The 27,812-nt window shown below is 42.6% G+C and overlaps 1 protein-coding gene across 1 annotated transcript; it reads left to right on the forward strand.

Moving 5' to 3' along the window:
* On the forward strand, window positions 1–26,081 carry LOC135538215 (zinc finger protein ZFP2-like). Its single transcript, XM_064964180.1, has 5 exons — window positions 1–512; window positions 12,704–13,391; window positions 18,506–18,545; window positions 18,791–19,196; window positions 24,926–26,081. The coding sequence occupies exons 1-5, from the start codon at window positions 200–202 to the stop codon at window positions 25,648–25,650; spliced, it is 2,172 nt and encodes a 723-aa protein (XP_064820252.1). The 5' UTR covers window positions 1–199; the 3' UTR covers window positions 25,651–26,081.
* The last annotated feature ends 1,731 nt before the right edge of the window (window positions 26,082–27,812 follow it).

Consider the following 27,812-nt stretch of genomic DNA (forward strand, 5'->3'; position numbering starts at 1 on the left):
TAGTGAGACACCTCGGTAGCTTTCTTGACAAAATAAACGAACCAATAAAGATTTTTAGTGTACATTAGCCAATGTGGTTTATCCCACTCCTGTCGTCTAGTGAGTTATCCAATCATTTATTATTTACGGTGTTGTAGTTATTAGTCACTTAGCGGTCTGGTTTAGTTAGCATTAGCCTAGCTAGCTAACATCCCCGACCATGAGTTCACTAAGCTACTCTCCTGATAAAGAAGAGGAGGTCTGCTGGACGGAGAAAGAGGGTCTCGTCAAAGAGGAGGAGGAAGAGGAGGCTGTTACAATACAAAAACATGAGGATGAGGCTATCACCGTGAAGGAAGAAGAGGGAGACGCGTTCAGAGTGAAAGAGGAAGAGGATGCAGTTTTTGGAGTGAAAAGGGAGGAAGAGGAAGAAACTGGATATCTGGGCCCGGTTTCCCCAAAGCACCTTAAGGCATCTAATGATGAACTGAGCAGTAAGATGGTTTTGAGAAACCGTTCCCTGATTAACACTAGTAAGTACTGTCTTAAATACAGAGGCACAAACTCTGCGGTTGTTGAACTGATGTGTGGTGTTCAAGGGAAAATATGTAGTTGCTTCATCAATTTTTGGACTTTTAAATTATTTATTTATAGCCATTGATTCTTGAGGAATATAACACATGCCTCATGAGCTTAGTTCAACTGTTGTACCCCATCAGAGCCCCAAATAAGCTTTTTTACTCCAATGTTTAGAAACAATGTAAATCAACACTGTATAGCCTCAACATGGTTAAAACTATAATGTTGATATCATGGATGGTCAGTCCTTGCATCCATAGGTCTGTCTATGAATTTGAGAGTAGTTACATTTCTCCAGCCCCATCATCATCTTATTACCAAAACAGTGGTGGAATTATAGCTGTGTTATTGTTTTGACTGCATATTGGTTGATTGATTGATGTGATTTTTTAAAGGGGCAACCCTCGGATTTAAACAGCAACAAAATGGCTGCCCAGAGACATGGTTTGGTTAACAGCTGAGGGATGGGGGCTGGGGAAATGTTACCACTCTTAAATTCATAGTGAAAGCTATTGTAGCAACCATAACCCAACACCAAGCGACCTCGTCAAGAAGTTTAGACATCATGGCTTAACGATTATAAGGCTTGGCAGTCACTATGTATACAAGGACTGGACATCCAGAAGGTCAAAATGATAGTTTTAACCAGATTTTGAGGCTATACAGTGTTTGTTCATGAACAATGGCGTTTAACAAACTTATGTTTTGGTTTCTGATGGGGGAAATACAGTTGAATCATTTGAGGCATTTATAAGTTCTATTCTTCAAGAATCAATGGCTATTATGATGTCATAATGATATAATGTCTGACCCCATTTCGTCGATTGTTTGATCGATCGGCTGTTGGTCGACCAATATCTTTTTGTTGAGCAGTCGCAAATATAGATATTTTTTATGGCACAATAGATACTTGTCTAATTCGCTCTTGTCTCTGTGGACTAATCCATTTGTCTGATTTGCTCTTGTCTCAGTGGACTAATCCACTTGTCTGATTCGCTCCTGTCTCAGTGGACTAATCCATTTGTCTGATTCGCTCCTGTCTCAGTGGACTAATCCATTTGTCTGATTCGCTCCTGTCTCTGTGGACTAATCCATTTGTCTGATTCGCTCCTGTCTCAGTGGACTAATCCATTTGTCTGATTCGCTCCTGTCTCAGTGGACTAATCCACTTGTCTGATTCGCTCCTGTCTCCGTGGACTAATCCATTGTGGAGGCTGTGGGGGTGGCACAATACAAGAAGTGGTGTGTATACTACATGCCAGGTGTAGACGACACGATTCTGTCCCTGATTTAGCTGTGTCAGACAAGTTTTTGTGATCAGGACAAAGTCCCCATGTCGTTACCTGCTCGGGGTGTGCAGCCGTCACCAACACTCATTTAATGCCGGCTGGTCAGAGAGACAATCATGTCTTTGAACCGTCCCAGATGTCCCAATAATTTCAAAACGTGTTTGATTTTTTTCGGCCCTAATCTACAATGCTTTTGTAGTGGTGAGATGTGGAACGACCAGTTTTGAGAATGGTGATCAGAAATAGCCAATGAGAGCTCACAAGAGAAGAAGCCATGGAGATGATAACATTGTATAGACTACGACTAGGGCTATTACTAATACTACAACTGATACTACTACTACTACAACTAGTACTGATACTACTACTACTAATACTACTGGTACTACTCATACTACTGATACTACTACTACAACTAGTACTAATACTACTACTACTGATACTACTACTACAACTAGTACTAATACGACTAATACTACTGATACTACTCATACTACTGATACTACTACTACTACTGATACTACTACTACAACTAGTACTAATACTACTGATACTACTACTACAACTAGTACTAATACTACTAATACTACTGATACTACTACTACTAATACTAATACTACTACTACTGATACTACTACTACAACTAGTACTAATACTACTACTACTGATGCTACTACAACTAGTACTAATACTACTAATACTACTACTAATACTTATACTACTAGTACTACTACTACTAGTATTACTAGTAGTAGTAGTACTCCAGCAGGAGAGCTGTACCATTAATTACCATAATTTGTCATCTACAATGTGTGTTTGGTGACGGTAACTCCTGTTAATGCACCCCATGTAATATTATTACAGTCTTACCATGGCGAGAGTGGACACCTTGTTTACAGAGCTTATAACCGTTGTTTGCAGAGCTTATAACCTGTTTACAGAGCTTATAACCTATGTTTACAGAGCTTATAACCTATGTTTACAGAGCTTATAACCTATGTTTGCAGAGCTTATAACCTATGTTTGCAGAGCTTATAACCTATGTTTGCAGAGCTTATAACCTATGTTTGCAGAGCTTATAACCTATGTTTGCAGAGCTTATAACCTATGTTTACAGAGCTTATAACCTATGTTTACAGAGCTTATAACCTATGTTTACAGAGCTTATAACCTGTTTGCAGAGCTTATAACCTATGTTTACAGAGCTTATAACCTATGTTTGCAGAGCTTATAACCTATGTTTACAGAGCTTATAACCTATGTTTGCAGAGCTTATAACCTATGTTTACAGAGCTTATAACCTATGTTTACAGAGCTTATAACCTGTTTGCAGAGCTTATAACCTGTTTACAGAGCTTATAACCTATGTTTACAGAGCTTATAACCTATGTTTACAGAGCTTATAACCTATGTTTACAGAGCTTATAACCTGTTTACAGAGCTTATAACCTGTTTACAGAGCTTATAACCTATGTTTACAGAGCTTATAACCTATGCTACACTGGTGAGAAACATGTTGGTTTATTTCATTCCATTTATTAGTTTTGTCAATTTATTTTAATTGCTTGTCGTGCTCCTGTCAATCAAGAAGTATATTTTTTCTTCACCTCAAACAGCAAGTAAACAAAGTCTGTTTTTACATCCATTGAGAATGACAATAGTTCCTCGATGTGGCAGATTTAGGTAGTTCCCTTTTAGATAAACACTGCAAAAATATATAAGTCGTCCTCTGATTCATTGGAGACATCAGAAAATAGACCAGATTACTTCCTGTCTGTGTGGATCTCACTGGCGCGTGAAACCAAGAGCATATTGGATGAATGTCATATTTCAGTCACCCAGTAAATGATACTCAAATTTTCACTGTACCCATCATGAGGTTGCTACCCATCACAAATTAATGTTTACAACAACGTAGGGTGCACAGGTTGAGAGAAACATTTGAGTTATTCCTTCTCGCATCGCGCTCTCCTCTCCTCTCACATTTTCGTTTGTGGACTTCAATGCATAACACATCATCTGTACGTGACCAGGATAAAAAAAAACTTTCCAAGCCAAACCATATCAAAACTGCTACACACAGCCTACATCATTGTCACCATATTAGCTAAAGTAACGTCATAGTCAACACAGCTAATAGGACTAACGCATTAGTAAACCTGCTACAATCATGCAGTAACTTTACAGTGTACAGTCAGTAAGCAGTTTAGCAGTTACACCGGCATGCCACATTGGTTTTCCTTTGTAAAATTAGAAGCTTACCTTTGATTTGGAAGAGTTCCATGTTGTGTTGGAGAGTCATAGCCAGCAAGCTAACATAGCATCCCTCTGTCATTGCCAGCTAGCTAACATAGCATCCCTCTGTTATAATCAGCTAGCTAACATAGCATCCCTCTGTTATAGCCAGCGAGCTAACATAGCTTCCCTCTGTTATAGCCAGCTAGCTAACATAGCATCCTTCTGTTATAGCCAGCTAGCTAACATAGCATCCCTCTGTTATAGTCAGCTAGCTAACATAGCATCCCTCTGTTATAGTCAGCTAGCTAACATAGCATCCCTCTGTTATAGCCAGCTAGCTAACATAGCATCCCTCTGTCAGAGCCAGCTAGCTAACATAGCATCCCTCTATTATAGCCAGCGAGCTAACATAGCTTCCCTCTGTTATAGCCAGCTAGCTAACATAGCATCCTTCTGTTATAGCCAGCTAGCTAACATAGCATCCCTCTGTTATAGTCAGCTAGCTAACATAGCATCCCTCTGTTATAGTCAGCTAGCTAACATAGCATCCCTCTGTTATAGCCAGCTAGCTAACATAGCATCCCTCTGTCAGAGCCAGCTAGCTAACATAGCATCCCTCTGTTATAGCCAGCTAGCTAACATAGCATCCCTCTGTTATAGTCAGCTAGCTAACATAGCATCCCTCTGTTATAGCCAGCTAGCTAACATAGCATCCCTCTGTCAGAGCCAGCTAGCTAACGTAGCATCCCTCTGTTATAGCCAGCTAGCTAACATAGCATCCCTCTGTTATAGTCAGCTAGCTAACATAGCATCCCTCTGTTATAGCCAGCTAGCTAACATAGCATCCCTCTGTTATAGCCAGCTAGCTAACATAGCATCCCTCTGTTATAGCCAGCTAGCTAACATAACATCCCTCTGTCAGAGCCAGCTAGCTAACATAGCATCCCTCTGTTATAGCCAGCTAGCTAACATAGCATCCCTCTGTTATAGCCAGCTAGCTAACATAGCATCCCTCTGTTATAGCCAGCTAGCTAACATAGCATCCCTCTGTTATAGCCAGCTAGCTAACATAACATCCCTCTGTCAGAGCCAGCTAGCTAACATAGCATCCCTCTGTTATAGCCAGCTAGCTAACATAGCATCCCTCTGTTATAGCCAGCTAGCTAACATAGCATCCCTCTGTTATAGCCAGCTAGCTAACATAGCATCCCTCTGTTATAGCCAGCAAGCTAACATAGCATCCCTCTGTTATAGCCAACTAGCTAGCATAGCATCCCTCTGTTATAGTCAGCTAGCTAACATAGCATCCCACTGTTATAGCCAGCTAGCTAACATAGCATCCCACTGTTATAGCCAGCTAGCTAACATAGCATCCCTCTGTTATAGCCAGCTAGCTAACATAGCATCCCTCTGTTATAGCCAGCTAACTAACAAAGCATCCCTCTGTTATAGTCAGCTAGCTAACATAGCATCCCTCTGTTATAGCCAGCTAGCTAATATAGCATCCCTCTGTTATAGCCAGCTAACTAACATAGCATCCCTCTGTTATAGTCAGCTAGCTAACATAGCATCCCTCTGTTATAGCCAGCTAACTAACATAGCATCCCTCTGTTATAGTCAGCTAGCTAACATAGCATCCCTCTGTTATAGCCAGCTAGCTAATATAGCATCCCTCTGTTATAGCCAGCTAACTAACATAGCATCCCTCTGTTATAGTCAGCTAGCTAACATAGCATCCCTCTGTTATAGCCAGCAAGCTAACATAGCATCCCTCTGTTATAGCCAGCTAGCTAACATAGCATCCCTCTGTTTGAGCAGGGTGTTTCAGTAGGCTAAACTAGCTAGCTGCATTTGCTAGCTAAGTAAGTAAAAAAAAAAAAAATGACACTTGCTTTTCCTTAATTTAAGAAATTAATTTGTTTTAAACTGTTGAACTATCTGTAGGTTGTTTTCAGTACTAGATTAATTCTCTGATTCTTTGATTGCGTGGACAACATGTCAGTTCATGCTGTAAGAGCTCTGATAGGTTGGAGGACAACCTCCGGAAGTTGTCATAATTACTGTGTAAGTCTATGGAAGGGGGTGAGAACCATGAACCTCCAGGTTTTGTATTGAAGCCAATGTACCCAGAAGAGGACGGAAGCCAGCAGTTCTCTGGCTACACCATGGTGCTACCCAGTGGTGTAAAGTATTTAAGTAAAAATACTTTAAAGTACTACTTGAGTTAAAGTACTACTTGAGTCATTTTGGGGGTATCTGTACTTTACTATTTGTATTTTTAACTACTTTTACTTCACTACATTCCCCTCAGAAAATGTACTTTTTACTCCAAACATTTTCCTTGACACCCAAAAGTACTCGTTACATTTTGAATGCTTAGCAGGACAGGAAAATAGTCAAATTCACGCACTTAACAACCGAACATCCCCGGTTATCTCTACTGCCTCTGATCTGGCGCACTCACTAAACAACCGAACATCCCCGGTCATCTCTACTGCCTCTGATCTGGCGCACTCACTAAACAACCGAACATCCCCGGTCATCTCTACTGCCTCTGATCTGGCGCACTCACTAAACAGAGAACATCCCCGGTCATCTCTACTGCCTCTGATCTGGAGCACTCACTAAACAGAGAACATCCCCGGTCATCTCTACTGCCTCTGATCTGGAGCACTCACTAAACAACCGAACATCCCCGGTTATCTCTACTGCCTCTGATCTGGAGCACTCACTAAACAGAGAACATCCCCGGTCATCTCTACTGCCTCTGATCTGGCGCACTCACTAAACACTTATGCTTTGTTTGTAAATTATGTTGGAGTGTGCCCCTGGCTTTCCGTAAATAAATAAAAAACAAGAAAATGTTGTCATCTGGTTTGCTTAATATAAAGAATTTGAACATATTTATATTCTTACTTTTCATACTTAAGTATATTTTAAACCAAATACTTTTAGACTTTTACTAGAATTTTACTGGGTGATTAGTCATTTTCTATTAAATTATCTTTACTTTTTCTCAAGTATGACAATTTGGGTACTTTTTTCCAACACTGGTGCAACCCAACAGAGTGCTGTTGTGGCTACTGCCTTCATTGAAACACAGTCTTTTAATACATAATTTGGTGACGCGAATATACACTGCTCAAAAAAATAAAGGAAACACTTAAACAACACAATGTAACTCCAAGTCAATCACACTTCTGTGAAATCAAACTGTCCACTTAGGAAGCAACACTGTTTGACAATACATTTCACATACTGTTGTGCAAATGGGAAATACAACAGGTGGAAATTATTGGCAATTAGCAAGACACCCCCAATAAAGGAGTGGTTCTGCAGGTGGGGACCACAGACCACTTCTCAGTTCCTATGCTTCCTGGCTGATGTTTTGGTCACTTTTGAATGCTGGCGGTGCTTTCACTCTAGTGGTAGCATGAGACTTTTAATAAATTATTTGGTGACGTGAACATATTTATCTACATGAATTATGTTATGTTCAGTTATGATCAGGGAAGAAGAAGAAAACACGCCAAAGGGAACAGTTGGTTAGGATCCCATAAGATGGCCGCTTTCCAATGCATTTCCTAATAACATTCTCTGCTAACTGTCTGAATCGCTGCGTCCCCAGCCAGCCCAACCACTAACTGGACCCATATTTACTTTCAATCTCTTTTCGATTTTTAATTAGATTATACCTCCCGGTAACCTGCCTCACCCAATGTGATATGGAATCTGCTGTTATTTTAAATTTTTAGAACACATTCAAGAACCTCCAGAAGCTAACCAGATAACTAGCTACAAGCAATTTAGCCATGGTTAGCCACTGCTAGCGGCTTTACCTTCTGCACAGCTAGCCAGTTTTTACCTGGATAATACTCCCTGCCCCATCCACCGCTGGTCACTGATCACTTGGCTACATAGCTGATGCATGCTGGACTGTCCATTAATCACGGTACTCCATTCTGCTTGTTTATGTTTTATCTGTCGGCCCCAGCCACACTCAGGCTCTGTGTGTAGTTAATCCGACCCTCCCTGCCTAGTCAACGCCGTTTTATCTGCTGTTGTTGTGCTAGCTGATTAGCTGTTGTTGTCTCACCTACTGTTTTAGCTAGCTCTCCCAATTCAACACCTGTGATTACTGTATGCCTCGCTGTATGTCTCTCTCAAATGTCAATATGCCTTGTATACTGTTGTTCAGGTTAGTTATCATTGTTTTAGTTTACAATGGAGCCCCTAGTTCCACTCTTCATACCCCTGATACCCCCTTTGTCCCACCTCCCACACATGCGGTGACCTCACTCATTACAACCAGCATGTCCAGAGATACAACCTCTCTCATCATCACCCAGTGCCTGGGCTTACCTCCACTGTACCCGCACCCCACCATACCCCTGTCTGCGCATTATGCCCTGAATATATTCTACCATGCCCAGAAATCTGCTCCTTTTATTCTCTGTCCCCAACGCTCTAGGCGACCAGTTTTGATAGCCTTTAGCCGCACCCTCATACTACACCTCCTCTGTTCCGCGGGTGATGTGGAGGTAAACCCAGGCCCCACGTGTCCCCAGGCACCCTCATTTGTTGACTTCTGTGATCGAAAAAGCCTTGGTTTCATGCATGTCAACATCAGAAGCCTCCTCCTTAAGTTTGTTTTACTCACTGCTTTAGCACACTCTGCTAACCCTGATGTCCTTGCCGTGTCTCAATCCTGGCTCAGGAAGGCCACCAAAAATTCTGAGATTTCCATACCCAACTATAACATTTTCCGTCAAGATAGAACTGCCAAAGGGGGAGGAGTTGCAGTCTACTGCAGAGATTGACATTACTTTGCAGGCTTACTTTCCAGGTCCATTCCCAAAAGGTTTGAACTACTAATCTTAGAAATTACTCTCTCCAGAAATAAGTCTCTCACTGTTGCCGCCTGCTACCGACCCCCCTCAGCTCCCAGCTGTGCCCTGGACACCATTTGTGAATTGATCGCCCCCCATCTAGCTTCAGAGTTTGTTCTGTTAGGTGACCTAAACTGGGATATGCTTAACACCCCGGCAGTCCTACAATCTAAGCTAGATGCCCTCAATCTCAATCCTGTGGCAGACTGCAATAGCATCGAATAGCCCCCGCAATATGCAACTGTTCAGGGAAGTCAGGAACCAATACACACAGTCAGTCAGGAAAGCTAAGGCCAGCTTCTTCAGGCAGAAATTTGCATCCTGTAGCTCCAACTCCAAAAAGTTCTGGGACACTGTGAAGTCCATGGAGAACAAGAGCACCTCCTCCCAGCTGCCCACTGCACTGAGGCTAGGTAACACGGTCACCACCGATAAATCCATGATTATCGAAAACTTCAACAAGCATTTCTCAACGGCTGGCCATGCCTTCCGCCTGGCTACTCCAACCTCGGCCAACAGCTCCGCCCCCCACGCAGCGACTCGCCCAAGCCTCTCCAGGTTCTCCTTTACCCAAATCCAGATAGCAGATGTTCTGAAAGAGCTGCAAAACCTGGACCCGTACAAATCAGCTGGGCTTGACAATCTGGACCCTCTATTTCTGAAACTATCCGCCGCCATTGTCGCAACCCCTATTACCAGCCTGTTCAACCTCTCTTTCATATCGTCTGAGATCCCCAAGGATTGGAAAGCTGCCGCAGTCATCCCCCTCTTCAAAGGGGGAGACACCCTGGACCCAAACTGTTACAGACCTATATCCATCCTGCCCTGCAAATCGGAGGGCATGCTGTCCGGTCCTCTGGCAGTCTCTATGGGGGTGCCACAGGGTTCAATTCTCGGGCCGACTCTTTTCTCTGTCTATATCAATGATGTTGCTCTTGCTGCAGGCGATTCCCTGATCCACCTCTACGCAGACGACACCATTCTGTATACTTCCGGCCCGTCCTTGGACACTGTGCTATCTAACCTCCAAATGAGCTTCAATGCCATACAACACTCCTTCCGTGGCCTCCAACTGCTCTTAAACGCTAGTAAAACCAAATGCATGCTTTTCAACCATTTGCTGCCTGCACCCGCACGCCTGACTAGTATCACCACCCTGGATGGTTCCGACCTTGAATATGTGGACATCTATAAGTACCTAGGTGTCTGGCTAGACTGTAAACTCTCCTTCCAGACTCATATCAAACATCTCCAATCGAAAATCAAATCTAGAGTTGGCTTTCTATTCCGCAACAAAGCCTCCTTCACTCACGCCGCCAAACTTACCCCAGTAAAACTGACTATCCTACTGATCCTCGACTTTGGCGACGTCATCTACAAAATAGCTTCCAACACTCTACTCAGCAAACTGGATGCACAGTGCCATCCAATTTGTCACTAAAGCACCTTATACCACCCACCACTGCGACTTGTATGCTCTAGTCGGCTGGCCCTCGCTACATATTCGTCGCCAGACCCACTGGTTCCAGGTCATCAACAAGTCCATGCTAGGTAAAGCTCCGCCTTATCTCAGTTCACTGGTCACGATGGCAACACCCACCCGTAGCACGCGCTCCAGCAGGTGTATCTCACTGATTGTCCCTAAAGCCAACCCCTCATTTGGCCGCCTTTCGTTCCAGTTCTCTGCTGCCTGCGACTGGAACAAATTGCAAAAATCGCTGAAGTTGGAGACTTATCTCCCTCACCAACTTCAAACATCTGCTATCTGAGCAGCTAACCGATCGCTGCAGCTGTACATAGTCTTATCGGTAATAGCCCACCCAATTTTACCTACCTCTTCCCCATACTGTTTTTATTTATTTACTTTTCTGCTCTTTTGCACACCAATATCTCTACCTGTACATGACCATCTGATCATTTATCACTCCAGTGTTAATCTGCAAAATTGTAATTATTTGCCTAACCCGTACAAGTATCTTATATAATTTAAAAGACTCAATTCTTGTTAATCCAACTGCGTTGTCCAATTTCAATAGGCTTTACAGCGAAAGCATACCTTGCGATTGTCTGAGGACGGCGCCCCTCGTAAAAAATCACAAATAGCGATTTAAATAAATCACTTACTTCTGAAAATCCTCCTCTGTTTGCAATCCCAAGGGTCCCAGCTACAACATGAATGGTCGTTTTGTTAGATAAAATCCTTCTTTATATCCCAAGAAGTCAGTTTAGTTGGCGCCACTCGTTCAACATGCAAACAAAGGAATCAAAAAAGCTACCGCTAAATTTTGTTATTTATATTATAATAATATAATATTTCGCAACTACATTTCTATTTAATCCTCAGGTTCCTAAAATGTAAATAAACTGTTTCATACGGAAAGCAGTATGTTCAATAGAAAAGTAAAACGCGTCCTCTTCATCGCGCGACGACAGACTGATATTGTACCGGGACTCTTTGTACAAAAACTCAAAAATTCGTGCTCGTTTTTGAAGAAACAAGCCTGAAACAATGAACAAAGACCGTTGACATCTAGTGGAAGCCATTGGAATTGCAATCTGGGAGCCGGAATTACATAGGACCCATACCTTTCTATTATAAGAGCCTGGGACCTCACAACAACACACAATCTGGTTGGTTTTTCTTTGGATTTTTGCCTGCCATATCAATTGTGTTATAGTCTCAAACCTCAGACAAACGGCAAAGTGTTTTCTATTCAATGCTACCAAATATATGCAAACCCTTCTTCTGGGCCAATTGTAATCTACGACCTTTAGTACTTGATGTTAATGAAGTCTTTTACATTTTTGTTTTGTTTTAAGCCACATTCACATGTTCAAGCATTTCGCTACACTCGTAATTGTAATCTACTTGAAGTTAATAAAGTCTTTTATTGTTGACATCTTTGTTTTTTTAAGCCTCACTGCTTTATCACATGGCCACATTCTCATGTTCCAATGTGAATTCTTTAAGAGATGGGCGGGTCTAAGGCTCTAGATGGAGTGAAAGATGATAAATGGGCGTGAACAAAGAGCAGCACTGAAGATATACAGCAATAGACAATGTAGTAATGATAATGGTTTGCCTAATGGGGGAACCTGGTGAGATAAATACTCTTCATGGTTTGCCTAATGGGGGAACCTGGTGAGATAAATACTGTCAATTTGGTGAAACTATTCCTTTTCTAAATAATATGTTCTTTAAGAAATGGGCGGGTCTAAGGCTCTAGAGGGTGTGAACAAAGAGCAGCACTGAAGATATACAGCAATAGACAATGTAGTAATGATAATGGTTTGTCTAATGGGGGAACCTGGTGATATAATGTTCAGAGAATCCATTAAGGCAATTTGGTGAAAGTATTCCTTTTCTAAATAATGTGTTTCCCACGGATTAATGTTTTGTGAACAAAGAGCAGCACTGTAGCTGTACAACAACAGAAAAATGTAATCTGACACACTGCTTCGGGTTTCAGCAACTGCAATAATGTATTTATAGCCTGGAATCATCCACTATACTACTGTGGAAACAATAATACAAAACATGTCTATTGTTGCTCACTTGACTGTCTTTTTAAGATAATTGTCAAATAAGTTTGTAAAAGCATTTAAACATTCATTAAGGCTGTAAATTGTTGTACGACATCATGGGGATCACCTTTTTAGCTCAAATCAACAGTGGATTTCTACTGTTGTGGGCCTTTAACCATCTGTCTGACTTTGTTGTTCACACAGGAGAAGGATGTGACTATTGTGGATCCTCTGGGGAGCCTCAACAACATCATGAAGCTGACGAGGCAGAGAAAAAATCACAATTACACCAGAGAACACACACAGGAGAGAAACATTTTAGCTGTGATGAATGTGGGAAGAGTTTTACTAAGCCAAGCAACCTGATATCACACCAGAGAACACACACAGGAGAGAAGCCTTTCCACTGCTCTGGCTGCGGAAAGAGGTTCTCAAGAGCAGAGAACCTAAAAGTACACCAGAGAAGCCATACAGGAGAGAAACCTTATAGCTGTGATCAATGTGGGAAGAGATTTCTTTTGTCAGGACATTTAAAAGCGCACCAGAGAATACATACAGGAGAGAAACCTTATAGCTGTGATCAATGTGGGAAGAGTTTTACTCAGTCGTGCAACCTGATATCACACCAGAGAATACACACTGGAGAGAAATATCACCGCTGCTCTTATTGTGGGAAGAGATGCACCACTTTTTCAGACCTCAAAAGACATCAGAGAATCCACACAGGAGAGAAACCTTATAGCTGTGATCAATGTGGGAAGATGTTTACTCAGTCAAAGAACCTGATATCACACCAGAGAACGCATACAGAAGAGAAGCCTTACCACTGCTCTGTCTGCGGGAAGAGTTTCCACAGATCAGATTCACTAAGAAGACACCAGCGAACACACACGTGAGAACTCTCTTAGCGAGAAATCTCATAGCTGTGAACTATGTGACAAGAGATACTCTGATAAAAGATCTCTGATTAAACATCAGAAAATACATGGAGTTGTTTCATGATATCAATGAAATAATGTTACAATGTAGAATGTTTTAACATTGTAGTAGGAATGTTTTAATGATGTCACAATGTAGAATGTTTTAACATTGTAGTTGAAAAATCCAGGTTCTGAATTGAAAGAGTTAAACATACAAAGTGTTTTGTTACATTTACCCTGTTGGTGGCCCACTTGAATCAAAATGCAACACTTCAAAATGTAGCTAGCTGTTTTCTACACGTTGTCCTCTAAACAGTGATGTACACATTATTCCCAGATTCCTTGTGGTTTTTGAGCTGTTAGTTTTAACAGGACGTGCAACCCCCCCCCCCCCCCATCACAAAATGTATTTCCAGGTGATATCGATATGAGTGATGACAAATAAGTGTTGCATTTCTCTTCGTTTTGGGGACTCCTAAATTTAAATGCATCACTCCAAAAATGTAGATGACTGTCTTCTGCTATTTGTCTTTTTTCCACTACTGAAGAAGCATGACTCAAATCACCTCATATTTCAAACATTCAGCCTGACAAAATATACATGTTTTATTATTCCATTGCCTTATGTTAATTGTTGCTAATACCCATTAACAAAGGGGTGAACATTTGGTTTTGATATTGAATATTATATAACATTTTCAATTCATGTAACGTTTGCAACCAACTTACAGTTTGTATAAATGTTTATAAAACAATGTAGTAAAACAAGCTTATATTTCTGGTTGGATATTACATCCTGTTCTTACTATGTTAATGTCTTAGAATACTCATTAGTCTTTCAGTTTCTATTGTTATTCTTTAGTTTGTTATCCTTATGATTGTTGTGTACTAAATATTTCAGTTTTTATTTTTAATTAAAAATATATATATACTCAATTCCTGTGAAGCCATTGTGTTGCATCCATGTCTGAAATGTGCTGTATAAATAAAGCTTGATTTGATTTGAACATATTGCAAAACAAATGAACCCAATGACGGACCAATCAACAGACTCTTGCTAAACCAATGAACAAATATGTGCTAAAGCAACACACATCTTGGTCGATCTTAGTATGATAAACTATAAATTCAGTATAGGGCTGCAGGTAGCCTAGTGGTTACAGCGTTGGGCCAGTAACCGAACGGTGTCTGGATCAAATCCCTGAGCTGACAAATTAAAAATCTGTCGTTCTGAACAAGGCAGTTAACCCACTGTTCCCCACCTTCATTGTAAATAAGAATTTGTTTTTAACTGACTTGTTAAATGAAGTTTAAATTGAAAAAAATGAAATGTAAAAAAAAAAAAAAAAAAGTGTATTTTCCACTATGTCTAAATAAATAGTGCATCCTATGTACATTTTATCACTTTTCAAATCAAATGTATTTATATAGCCCTTCTTACATCAGCTGATATCTCAAAGTGCTGTACAGAAACCCAGCCAAAAACCCCAAACAGCAAGCAATGCAGGTGTAGAAGCATGGTGGCTAGGAAAAACTCCCTAGAAAGGCCAAAGCCTAGTTCCTCTCTAGGTTTCTTCCTATGATGGGTGACCAGTCCTCTTCTGGCTGTGCCGGGTGGAGATTATAACAGAACATGGCTAAGATGTTCAAATGTTCATAAATGACCAGCATGGTCAAATAATAATAATCACAGTAGTTGTCGAGGGTGCAACAAGTCAGCACCTCAGGAGTAAATGTCAGTTGGCTTTTCTATAGCCGATCATTTTAAGAGTATCTCTACCGCTCCTGCTGTCTCCAGAGAGTTGAAAACAGCAGGTCTGGGACAGGTAGCACGTCCGGTGAACAGGTCAGGGTCCATAGCCGCAGGCAGAACAACCAATCCAGTACATTTTTGTTGAACATTTTGAAATCGTATTGATTAATTTCGGTGGCTGGTCTCTGTCCATTTTATGCAAATAAGTACAGTACAAATTCTTAGAAACGGACAGAGTGTTCTAATTGAATTGGTTAAGGAACACATAAGAACTGAATTCATCTAACATTTGGTCCTTCGAAGCCGGATCTAAATATCTGTTCCTGTCTTTGAAAGTAACAAGCCAAGAACCGTGCAGGTTGACAGGAACGGTGACGAGATCCAACCGGCATTTCCCAGTCTGCAAGACCAGGTCAGTAGTCTGTATTCTCGAATTTGGGGGGAATTAATTAAGATACCTATGATTTGACGTTCTAAAATGTTTCAAATGTATCAATAATAGGAGCTGCGCTATTCCAAACAGATTCTCTGGGTTTTGTATGACCAATACACATATATTGATAACTGGGCCGGCCCGAAATGACCTGAGGTAAGGTGCACTACCATAAATACAATTAGCTTCATAGATCTGGGTGCCTTGGTGGCCAGAGAGGATATTAAGTCTTCATAGATCTGGGTGGCCAGAGAGGATACTAAGTCTTAATAGATCTGGGGGCCTTGGTGGCCAGAGAGGATACTAAGTCTTAATAGATCTGGGGGCCTTGGTGGCCAGAGGGGATATTAAGTCTTAATAGATCTGGTGGCCAGAGGGGATATTAAGTCTTAATAGATCTGGGTGCCTTGGTGGCCAGAGGGGATATTAAGTCTTAATAGATCTGGGTGCCTTGGGGGCCAGAGAGGATATTAAGTCTTAATAGATCTTGGTGGCCAGAGGGGATATTAAGTCTTAATAGATCCAGGTGCCTTGGTGGCCAGAGAGGATATTAAGTCTTAATAGATCTGGGTGCCTTGGTGGCCAGAGGGGATATTAAGTCTTAATAGATGTGGGTGGCCAGAAGGGATATTAAGTCTTAATAGATCTTGGTGGCCAGAGGGGATATTAAGTCTTAATAGATCCAGGTGCCTTGGTGGCCAGAGAGGATATTAAGTCTTAATAGATCTGGGTGGCCAGAAGGGATATTAAGTCTTAATAGATCTGGGTGTCCAGAAGGGATATTAAGTCTTAATAGATCTTGGTGGCCAGAGGGGATATTAAGTCTTAATAGATCCAGTTGCCTTGGTGGCCAGAGGGGATATTAAGTCTTCATAGATCCGGGTGCCTTGGTGGCCAGAGGGGATATTAAGTCTTCATAGATCTGGGTGCCTTGGTGGCCAGGGGGGATATTAAGTCTTAATTGATCCGGTGCCTTGGTGGCCAGAGGGGATATTAAGTCTTAATAGATCTGGGTGGCCAGAGGGGATATTAAGTCTTAATAGATCCGGGTGCCTTGGTGGCCAGAGGGGATATTAAGTCTTAATAGATCTGAGTGCCTTGGTGGCCAAAGGGGATATTAAGTCTTAATAGATCTGGGTGGCCAGAGGGGATATTAAGTCTTAATAGATCCGGGTGCCTTGGTGGCCAGAGGGGATATTAAGTCTTAATAGATCAGGGTGCCTTGGTGGCCCAGAGGGGATATTAAGTCTTAATAGATCTGGTGGCCCAGAGGGGATATTTAGTCTTAATAGATCTGGGTGCCTTGGTGGCCAGAGGGGATATTAAGTCTTAATAGATCTGGGTGCCTTGATGGCCAGAGGGGATATTAAGTCTTAATAGATCCGGGGGCCTTGGTGGCCAGAGGGGATATTAAGTCTTAATAGATCCGGGGGCCTTGGTGGCCAGAGGGGATATTAAGTCTTAATAGATCTGGGTGCCTTGGTGGCCAGAGGGGATATTAAGTCTTAATAGATCCGGGGGCCTTGGTGGCCAGAGAGGATATTAAGTCTTAATAGATCTGCGTGCCTTGGGGGCCAGAGACTATATTAAGTCTTAATAGATCTGGGTGCCGTGGTGGCCAGAGGGGATATTAAGTCTTAATAGATCTTGGTGGCCAGAGAGGATATTAAGTCTTAATAGATCTGGGTGCCTTGGAGGCCAGAGGGGATATTGAGTCTTAATAGATCTGGGTGCCTTGGTGGCCAGAGACTATATTAAGTCTTAATAGATCTGGGTGCCTTGGTGGCCAGAGGGGATATTAAGTCTTAATAGATCTGGGTGCCTTGGTGGCCAGAGGGGATATTAAGTCTTAATAGATCTGGGTGCCTTGGTGGCCAGAGACTATATTAAGTCTTAATAGATCTGGGTGCCTTGGTGGCCAGAGGGGATATTAAGTCTTAATAGATCCGGTGCCTTGGTGGCCAGAGGGGATATTAAGTCTTAATACATCTGGGTGCCTTGGGGGCCAGAGACTATATTAAGTCTTAATAGATCTGGGTGCCTTGGTGGCCAGAGGGGATATTAAGTCTTAATAGATCTAGGTGCCTACCTAAATAAAGTCCTGAATAGAGTGTGAGAAGATAGAGTGAGGATATAAACTGGGCTTGGTGAAATAGGAAGGTGATTCTATGCGTACAAGATAACTTGAATGGTCAATTAAACTCAGGGTGAATTCACCATTGTTCTGATTCAACAGACAGTACTGAAATAAAGTCCATCGATCCGATCCAACAGACAGTACTGAAATAAAGTCCATCGATCCGATTCAACAGACAGTACTGAAATAAAGTCCATCGATCCGATCCAACAGACAGTACTGAAATAAAGTCCATCGATCCGATCCAACAGACAGTACTGAAATAAAGTCCATCGATCCGATCCAACAGACAGTACTGAAATAAAGTCCAGAAAGGAGGAGAGGGAAGCCCAATACAGCGGACTGAGATACAAGATATTGGTGTTCTTTAAAAGTCCTCGGACACAACATGAAATAGGAGGTTAACTAGGGATTTACGACCCCTGGGTAATAGCTTATAGTTGTACGGGTGAGACCTCATGTCCGATCGACAGCCAACTCTATAGATAAAGTTTCCAGAAGGGAGAAATACACATCAAACACGACATACACATAGATTGAGTCCGTGAAGAGCATGATGTGTTGCTGACTGACGTTAACCACCCAGCTAGTATAAGACCTGCATAGCACAGAGTATATCAATTTGACATTGCAACATCGTACATTGTGGGTAGTTTAGAAGATAATAAATATGTAATAACGCAAAAACATAACTGTTTGTACTTAATAGTAAGTAGGTAACCAGATCGTGACGAGAACTAAGTTACTATTTTTCCCACTCCAGTCAGCAGATGACGATCTGCGACTTTAAGGCGATGCTGCTGGTGTGACGTATAATGTAGTGGACGGAACGCTTCTTTCAACAGCAGCAACAGTGAGTCAGACACCTCGGTAGCTTAGGACAAAAGAGACGAACCAATAAAGCTCATTAGACAACTTTCATATAGCCACTGTATTTTAAACCCACTTCTGTCGTCTAGTTAGTTACCCGATTTAATTTCATATTTACGGTGTTGTTGTTATTATTATTCAACTAGCAGGCTGGTTCAGTTAGCATTAGCCTAGCTAGCTAACATCTCTGACCATGAGTTCACTAAGCTACTCTCCTGATAAAGAAGAGGAGGTCTGCTGGACGGAGGAAGAGGGTCTCGTGAAAGAGGAGGAGGAAGAGGAGGCTGTTACAATACAAAAACAAGTAGACGGTGAGGCTGTTGCAGTGAAAGAAGAAGAGAAAGATGCCTTCAGAGTGAAAGAGGAGGAGGATGTTACAGTAAAAGAAGAGGAGGAAGAGAAAGAGGAGGGCGCAGTTTTTGGAGTGAAAGAGGAGGAGGGGGAGATGACTGTCACATCGAAAGAGGAGGAGGAGGAAACTGGATATCTGGGCCCGGTTTCCCAAACGCAACTTAAGGCATCCAATGGTAACGATGAATTTAGCCTTAAGATGGTTTTGAGAAACCGTTCCCTGATTAACACTAGTAAGTACTGTCTTAAAAACAGAGGCACAAACTCTGCAGTTGTTGAACTGATGTTTGGTGTTAAAGGGGAAATCTGTAGTTTCTACATTCCATGTTTGGACTTTTAAATTATTAATTTATAGTCATTGATTCTTGAAGAATATAACGTATGGCTTATGAGCTTAGTTCAACTGTTGTACCCCATCAGAACCCCAAATAAGCTTTTTTAATCCAATGTTTAGAAACAATGTAAATCAACACTGTATAGCCTCAACATGGTTAAAACTATAATGTTGATATCATGGATGGTCAGTCCTTGCATCCATAGGTCTGTCTATGAATTTGAGAGTAGTTACATTTCTCCAGCCCCATCATCATCTTATTACCAAAACAGTGTTGGAATGTGTAATTACATCATCACATCTATTGTTACATCATAAACGTTTATAAGTGGCGGAATGACGCTTTATTGTTTCAACTGCAGATTGGTTGATTTGATTGTGGCTTTTTTTAAAGGGACAACCTCGGATTTAAACAACAACAAAATGTCAGCCCTGAGACTTGGTTTGGTGAATGGCTGAGGGGTGGAGAAATGGACCCCTCTCTCAAATTCACAGAGAAAGTTATTGTAGCCACCTTGTCAAGACGTTCAGACATCTTGGCGTAACAGTTATAAGGTGTTGGCTTGACAGTCGCTGGACCCAGGTTTGAGTCCCGCTCAGGGCCTCCCCCTGAATTCACTACACTATGAATACAAGGACTGGCCATCCATAAGGTCAAAATGATAGTTTTAACCAGATTGAGGCTATACAGTGTTAATTTACCAACAGTGGAGTTATACTAGCTTATGTTTTGGTTTTTGGTGGGGTAATACGGTTGAAACATTTGAGGCATTTATGAGTTCTGTTCTTCAGGAACCAATGGCTATTATGATGTCATAATGATGTATGATGCTATAAGGGCTGACCCCATTCAGTCGATTGTTTGGTCGACAGGCTGTTAGTTGAACAGTCGCAAATATACAGTCAGTGTTTACTCTGCGTTCATTTAAGTGTGTCTCTGCGTCACGTCAGAATCATTGCCGCCACACCAAAATAAACATCCGATTTCTAACAAACATAGTGTCAATTAAGTTCTGTAAATTCACGTTTGCTTTTTCTTGGTAAATAGATCATCTTTGTTGGGTTCAACACAGTTCTGAAGGTTATTTAGCTCTGTGGCCTCTAGAATGATGGAGGCCACTGTGTTCTTGGGGAACTTCAAAGCTGCAGAAATGTGTTCGTATCCTTCCCCCACATCTGTACGTTGACACAATCCTGTCTCTGAGCTCTACGGACAATTCCTTTGACCTCATGGCTTGGTTTTTTGCTCTGAAACTGTGGGACCTTATATAGATATTTGTAGACAAAGAAGAGCTGTCCAGTCGGTCTAACAAAACATTCAAGGGACGTTTTTCTCAAAAGTTACAAGTTTATCAACTTTAAAAGCAGAATTACGTTCCTCAACTGTAGTGTAATGATATACCATTTTCTAGCTCAGAGTCTCTACTTTTATCCAATATTAAAAACACCTTTTCTAATGTCTCTACATAAGACAGAATCGAGCTGGTCGGTCATGTGATCCGTTACAGAAAGCTGGGTGTGTTTTGCACGCCACTACTTCACAGGAGAGACATTTGAACATAAAAAAACTAAACTTTTTATCAAAATGTCTCTTTTTTTGGCAGAAATTCCTCCTTGAAAATGTGAACTTTCATGTGCTTTAATAACAAACTCTTATGTAATCTGGAAATATAAATAAAACGTGATTTCACAAAGCTGTTTAGACATGGAGAAAATACAGAATGTAGCATAGCCATGATTGGTGGAGGGGGCTGGGACATACTGTGATTGGAGGAGATGATGAGGGGGCTGGGACATTCACGAGAAAGAAAATCCATTCTGTGACTCAAGGCTTCTCTGTCAAATGGCACACCCCCCTCTCTGTTACCGTGGAGATTTCAAAGATCCATTTGGATCTATTGATATTGTCATCTTGGACTACAAGCAAAGTGTTGCTACATCTTTCAGCTGCTTTCATCAACACAGCTCTGTCTACTGTGGATAAAGCAGTCTGAACTGGTTGTCCTGGCGACAGCTGCTGGTATCAACACAGCTCTGTCTACTGTGGATAAAGCAGTGTGAACTGGTTGTCCTGGCGACAGCTGCTGGTATCAACACAGCTCTGTCTACTGTGGATAAAGCAGTCTGAACTGGTTGTCCTGGCGACAGCTGCTGGTATCAACACAGCTCTGTCTACCGTGGATAAAGCAGTGTGAACTGGTTGTCCTGGCGACAGCTGCTGGTATCAACACAGCTCTGTCTACTGTGGATAAAGCAGTCTGAACTGGTTGTCCTGGCGACAGCTGCTGGTATCAACACAGCTCTGTCTACCGTGGATAAAGCAGTGTGAACTGGTTGTCCTGGCGACAGCTGCTGGTATCAACACAGCTCTGTCTACTGTGGATAAAGCAGTGTGAACTGGTTGTCCTGGCGACAGCTGCTGGTATCAACACAGCTCTGTCTACTGTGGATAAAGCAGTGTGAACTGGTTGTCCTGGCGACAGCTGCTGGTATCAACACAGCTCTGTCTACTGTGGATAAAGCAGTGTGAACTGGTTGTCCTGGCGACAGCTGCTGGTATCAACACAGCTCTGTCTACTGTGGATAAAGCAGAGTGAACTGGTTGTCCTGGCGACAGCTGCTGGTATCAACACAGCTCTGTCTACTGTGGATAAAGCAGTCTGAACTGGTTGTCCTGGCGACAGCTGCTGGTATCAACACAGCTCTGTCTACTGTGGATAAAGCAGTCTGAACTGGTTGTCCTGGCGACAGCTGCTGGTATCAACACAGCTCTGTCTACCGTGGATAAAGCAGTGTGAACTGGTTGTCCTGGCGACAGCTGCTGGTATCAACACAGCTCTGTCTACTGTGGATAAAGCAGTCTGAACTGGTTGTCCTGGCGACAGCTGCTGGTATCAACACAGCTCTGTCTACCGTGGATAAAGCAGTGTGAACTGGTTGTCCTGGCGACAGCTGCTGGTATCAACACAGCTCTGTCTACTGTGGATAAAGCAGTGTGAACTGGTTGTCCTGGCGACAGCTGCTGGTATCAACACAGCTCTGTCTACTGTGGATAAAGCAGTGTGAACTGGTTGTCCTGGCGACAGCTGCTGGTATCAACACAGCTCTGTCTACTGTGGATAAAGCAGTGTGAACTGGTTGTCCTGGCGACAGCTGCTGGTATCAACACAGCTCTGTCTACTGTGGATAAAGCAGAGTGAACTGGTTGTCCTGGCGACAGCTGCTGGTATCAACACAGCTCTGTCTACCGTGGATAAAGCAGTCTGAACTGGTTGTCCTGGCGACAGCTGCTGGTATCAACACAGCTCTGTCTACTGTGGATAAAGCAGTCTGAACTGGTTGTCCTGGCGACAGCTGCTGGTATCAACACAGCTCTGTCTACTGTGGATAAAGCAGTGTGAACTGGTTGTCCTGGCGACAGCTGCTGGTATCAACACAGCTCTGTCTACTGTGGATAAAGCAGTCTGAACTGGTTGTCCTGGCGACAGCTGCTGGTATCAACACAGCTCTGTCTACCGTGGATAAAGCAGTGTGAACTGGTTGTCCTGGCGACAGCTGCTGGTATCAACACAGCTCTGTCTACTGTGGATAAAGCAGTGTGAACTGGTTGTCCTGGCGACAGCTGCTGGTATCAACACAGCTCTGTCTACTGTGGATAAAGCAGTCTGAACTGGTTGTCCTGGCGACAGCTGCTGGTATCAACACAGCTCTGTCTACTGTGGATAAAGCAGTCTGAACTGGTTGTCCTGGCGACAGCTGCTGGTATCAACACAGCTCTGTCTACTGTGGATAAAGCAGTGTGAACTGGTTGAAGCTGAGTACAGCTGCTGGTATCAACTTGGCTCGTCGCTCTCTAGTGACCCCTTGTGGCGGGCCGGGCGCCTTCAGGCCGAGTTCAGTCGTAAAGTGAACAGTGTTTCCTCCGACACGTTGGTGCGGCTGGTTAAGCGGGCGGGTGTTAAGAAGCGCAGTTTGTGGAGTCGTGTTTGAGGACGCATGACTCGACCTTCGACTTCCCGAGGAGTTGCAGCGATGAGACAAGATCGAAATTGCATTACTTCCTCATGTTTTCCTCCAATCACAGTGTATGATACCATGTAGAAGCTCTGAGTCATTACTTCCTCATGTTCTCCTCCAATCACAGTGTATGATACCATCTAGAAGCTCTGAGTCATTACTCCCTCATGTTTCCTCCAATCACAGTGTATGATACCATGTAGAAGCTCTGACTCATTACTTCCTCATGTTCTCCTCCAATCACAGTGTATGATACCATTTAGAAGCTCTGAGTCATTACTCCCTCATGTTTCCTCCAATCACAGTGTATGATACCATGTAGAAGCTCTGACTCATTACTTCCTCATGTTCTCCTCCAATCACAGTGTATGATACCATGTAGAAGCTCTGAGTCATTACTCCCTCATGTTTCCTCCAATCACAGTGTATGATACCATGTAGAAGCTCTGAGTCATTACTTCCTCATGTTTCCTCCAATCACAGTGTATGATACCATGTAGAAGCTCTGACGAAGGCCTTGAAAGCTTAATAAAGAGCAGTGTGGGAGTTTATTCTTCTTCTTTTTTCTCATGTTATTCCATTGACCTGCAACAAAAAGATCAGCTCAGATGTGCCTTTTTTGAAGTTGTGTTAGTTGCACAATATGTATTTTGGATGCAGCGGTTGTTAGCTAGAATGCTAACGCTCATTGACAAAGCTAGCCAAAGAGCATTTTATTGGTTGAAGTCGGAAGTGTTTAAAAAAAAAAAAGTATTAAAGCAGTTGTTTTGCGACGATGACACAAACATATTAAGCAGGACATTCACATGAGCCTTACATTTGTAGTGAAGAAAGTAGTGTGAAATACACTCATGAGCTGTAACCAGTAAATGGGGGCTATTAGAACTCCCTTGTATTGGAGGGGCCTGTATTGAAGGGCCTGTATTGAAGGGGCCTTTATTGGAGGGGCCTGTATTGAAGGGGCCTGTATTGGAGGGGCCTGTATTGAAGGGGCCGTTATTTGAGGGGCCTGTATTGAAGGGGCCGTTATTGAAGGGGTCTGTATTGGAGGGGCCGTTATTGAAGGGGTCTGTATTGAAGGGGCCGTTATTGGAGGGGCCTGTATTGAAGGGGCCGTTATTGGAGGGGCCTGTATTGAAGGGGCCTTTATTGGAGGGGCCTGTATTGGAGGGGCCGTTATTAGAGGGGCCTGTATTGAAGGGGCCTTTATTGGAGGGGCCTGTATTGGAGGGGCCTGTATTGGAGGGGCCTGTATTGAAGGGGCATGTATTGGAGGGGCCTGTATTGAAGAGCCTATATTGGAGGGGCCTATATTGGAGGGGCCTGTATTGAAGGGGCCTGTATTGGAGGGGCCTGTATTGAAGGGGCCTGTATTGGAGGGGCCTGTATTGAAGGGGCATGTATTGGAGGGGCCTGTATTGAAGGGGCCTATATTGGAGGGTCCGGTATTGAAGGGGCCGTTATTGAAGGGGCCTATATTGGAGGGGCCGGTATTGGAGGGGACTATATTGGTGACAATGTCTGCTGAGAGTGGGCTTTTAGCTGAAATAAACAGTGGATTTCTGCTGTTGTGGGCCTTTAACCGTCTGTCTGACTTTGTCGTTCACACAGGAGAGAGACTTGACTATCGTGGATCCTCTGAGGAGCCTCAACAACAACATGGTGCAGAGCAGAGTCTCTCCACATCAGAACATCTCAATAAACACCAGCGGACACCCACAGCAGAGAAATCTAACCACTGCTCTGTCTGTGGGAAGAGTTACTCAAGATCAGATTCATTGAAAGCACACCAGAGAATTCACACTGGAGAAAAATCTTATAGCTGTGATCAATGTGGGAAGATTTTTGCTACATCAAGCAAGCTGACTATACACCAGAGAAAACACACAGGAGAGAAATCTTTCCACTGCTCAGACTGTGGGAAGAGTTACTCAAGATCAGATTCACTGAAAGCACACCAGAGAATTCACACTGGAGAGAAACCTTATAGCTGTGATCATTGTGGGAAGAGTTTTACTACATTGAGCCAGCTGACTTTACACCAGAGCAATCACACAGGAGAGAAACCTTACAACTGCTCTGACTGTGGAAAGAGTTTTGTTTTATCAGGATATTTAAAATCACACCAGAGAATACACACAGGAGAGAAACCGTATAGCTGTGATCAATGTGACAAGAGATTTAGTCACTCAAGCAGCCTGATTGTACACCAGAGAACACACACAGGAGAGAAGCCTTATAGCTGTGATCAATGTGGGAAGAGTTTTACTGAATCTACTCAGCTGACTAAGCACCAGAGAAAACACACAGGGGAGGAAATATCATCATTCTTGTGACTGGAAAGAGTTTTGTTTTGTCAGGACTTTTATAATCACACCAGACGAGACACACAGGAGAGAAGTCTCATAGCCGAAAACAACATGACAAAAGACACTCTGATAAAATATCTGATGAAACATCATTCATGAAGGAGTTGAATGCTTGTAACATTATAGTAGGAGTATTCTAATGATGTCACAATGTAGAACCCTAAACGTTTGTCCCCTGTTCTATTGATTTCAGCATGATGTGGATATTAGCCTCATCAGGGGGAAAATCCAGGTTCTGAAATGGAAGAGTACTATGTATTTGATTAACAAAAAAGAAAGTTGTGTTGCACTATTTTAGTTTTTTTAATCGTCTTATGTTTTGTTGTGTAGTAAATATTTCAGTTTTTATTTTCATTGTTTTTATTCGTCCATGTCTGAAATGTGCTATAAAAAAATAAAGCTTGATTTGATTAAAACAAAATAAAAACAAATTAACCCAATGACCGACCTTAACGAATCCAGTGCATGTTGAATTAAAAAAAAATGAAAACAAACAAATGGATCAAACAGATCAATTCCACTTTTCCAGCCTGCTGAAGGCGTGGTGGAGTGGTAAACACCACCCCCGGCTCTACCACGACTCCATTTAGTTGCGTCCAGCCTGTAGACAGAAACTAAAACACGAAGCTACCGCGCTTGCAGGGTCTACAGTCAATCACGGATTACAAAAAGAAAACCAGCCCCGTCGCGGACCAGGATGTCTTGCTCCCAGGCAGACGAAACAATACAGTGCCACTGACACGGCCTGCTACCAAAACCTGCTGACTCTCCTTCACTGCAGCCGACGTGAGTAAAACATTTAAACGTGTTAACCCTCGCAAGGCTGCAGGCCCAGACGGCATTCCCAGCCGCGTCCTCAGAGCATGCGCAGACCAGCTGACTGGTGTGTTTACGGACATATTCAATCAAACCTTATCCCAGTCTGCTGTCCCCACATGCTTCAAGAGGGCCACCATTGTTCCTGTTCCCAAGAAAGATAAGGTAACTGAGCTAAATGACTACCGCCCCGTAGCACACACTTCCGTCATCATGAAGTGCTTTGAGAGACTAGTCAAGGCCCATATCACCTCCACCCTACCGAGACCCATTCCAATTTGCTTACCGCCCAAATAGGTCCACAGACGACGCAATCCAACCACACTGCACACTGCCCTAACCCATCTGCACGCCTCCAACTCAATCATCATGTTTGCAGATGACACTACAGTGGTAGGCTTGATTACCAACAACGGTGAAATGGCCTACAGGGAGGAGGTGAGGGCCCTCGGAGTGTGGTGTCAGGAAAATAACCTCACACTCAACGTCAACAAAACAAATGAGCTGATCGTGGACTTCAGGAAACAGCAGAGGGAGCACCCCCACATCCACATCGATGGGACAGTAGCGGAGAGGGTAGTAACACCCAGTTAGAGATAGGGGGCAGTATTTCCACTTTGGAGGAATTGCGTGCCCATAGTGAACTGCATCAAAATCTGTCATAAATTGCTAATATATACATATTATTATTAATATTGGATAGAAAACACTCTGAAGTTTCTAAAACCGTTTGAATTATGTCTGTGAGTATAACAGAACTCACAGGGCAGGCAATCTTCCAAACTAGCTTTGGAATCCTGAAAGTTGGGGCAACTTTGACGTCATCGCCCCCTCCCTTCCCAACAAGTTATGGATCTGGAAACACTTCCTACGTCTTCCACTAGATGTCCTCATTCAGTAGAAAGTGTAATGGAGCATTTGCTGTGAACTTTGACCTAATGGGAAGGAAAGTAGTTGGTGTCGCAAAAGGATGCCATTTTATTGAGGCACGTTTGCCTTTGAGTGCTTCGGCTGTTCCAATCAGCCCCAGATGAAAAACAATGATCCGGTTGGAATGCTATTGGATATATAAGATTATAACATCCTGAAGATTGATTCTGCACTTAGTTTGACCAGTTTCTTTGACCTGTAATATGTCATTTGGAAGTTTTGATGCAAAGTTATCCTGGACCAGAAGTCATTTTTTGGGCATTTGAGCTGAAAGTTGTAGCAAATGCTGCTACTTGGACACTAGAATTGAACATTATGAAACAAAACGATTTATTGTTGAACTAGGACTCCTTGCACTACATTCTGATGAAAGATCATCAAAG

Source organism: Oncorhynchus masou, unplaced genomic scaffold, assembly GCF_036934945.1.
Source record: "Oncorhynchus masou masou isolate Uvic2021 unplaced genomic scaffold, UVic_Omas_1.1 unplaced_scaffold_931, whole genome shotgun sequence".
Taxonomy (NCBI): domain Eukaryota; kingdom Metazoa; phylum Chordata; class Actinopteri; order Salmoniformes; family Salmonidae; genus Oncorhynchus; species Oncorhynchus masou.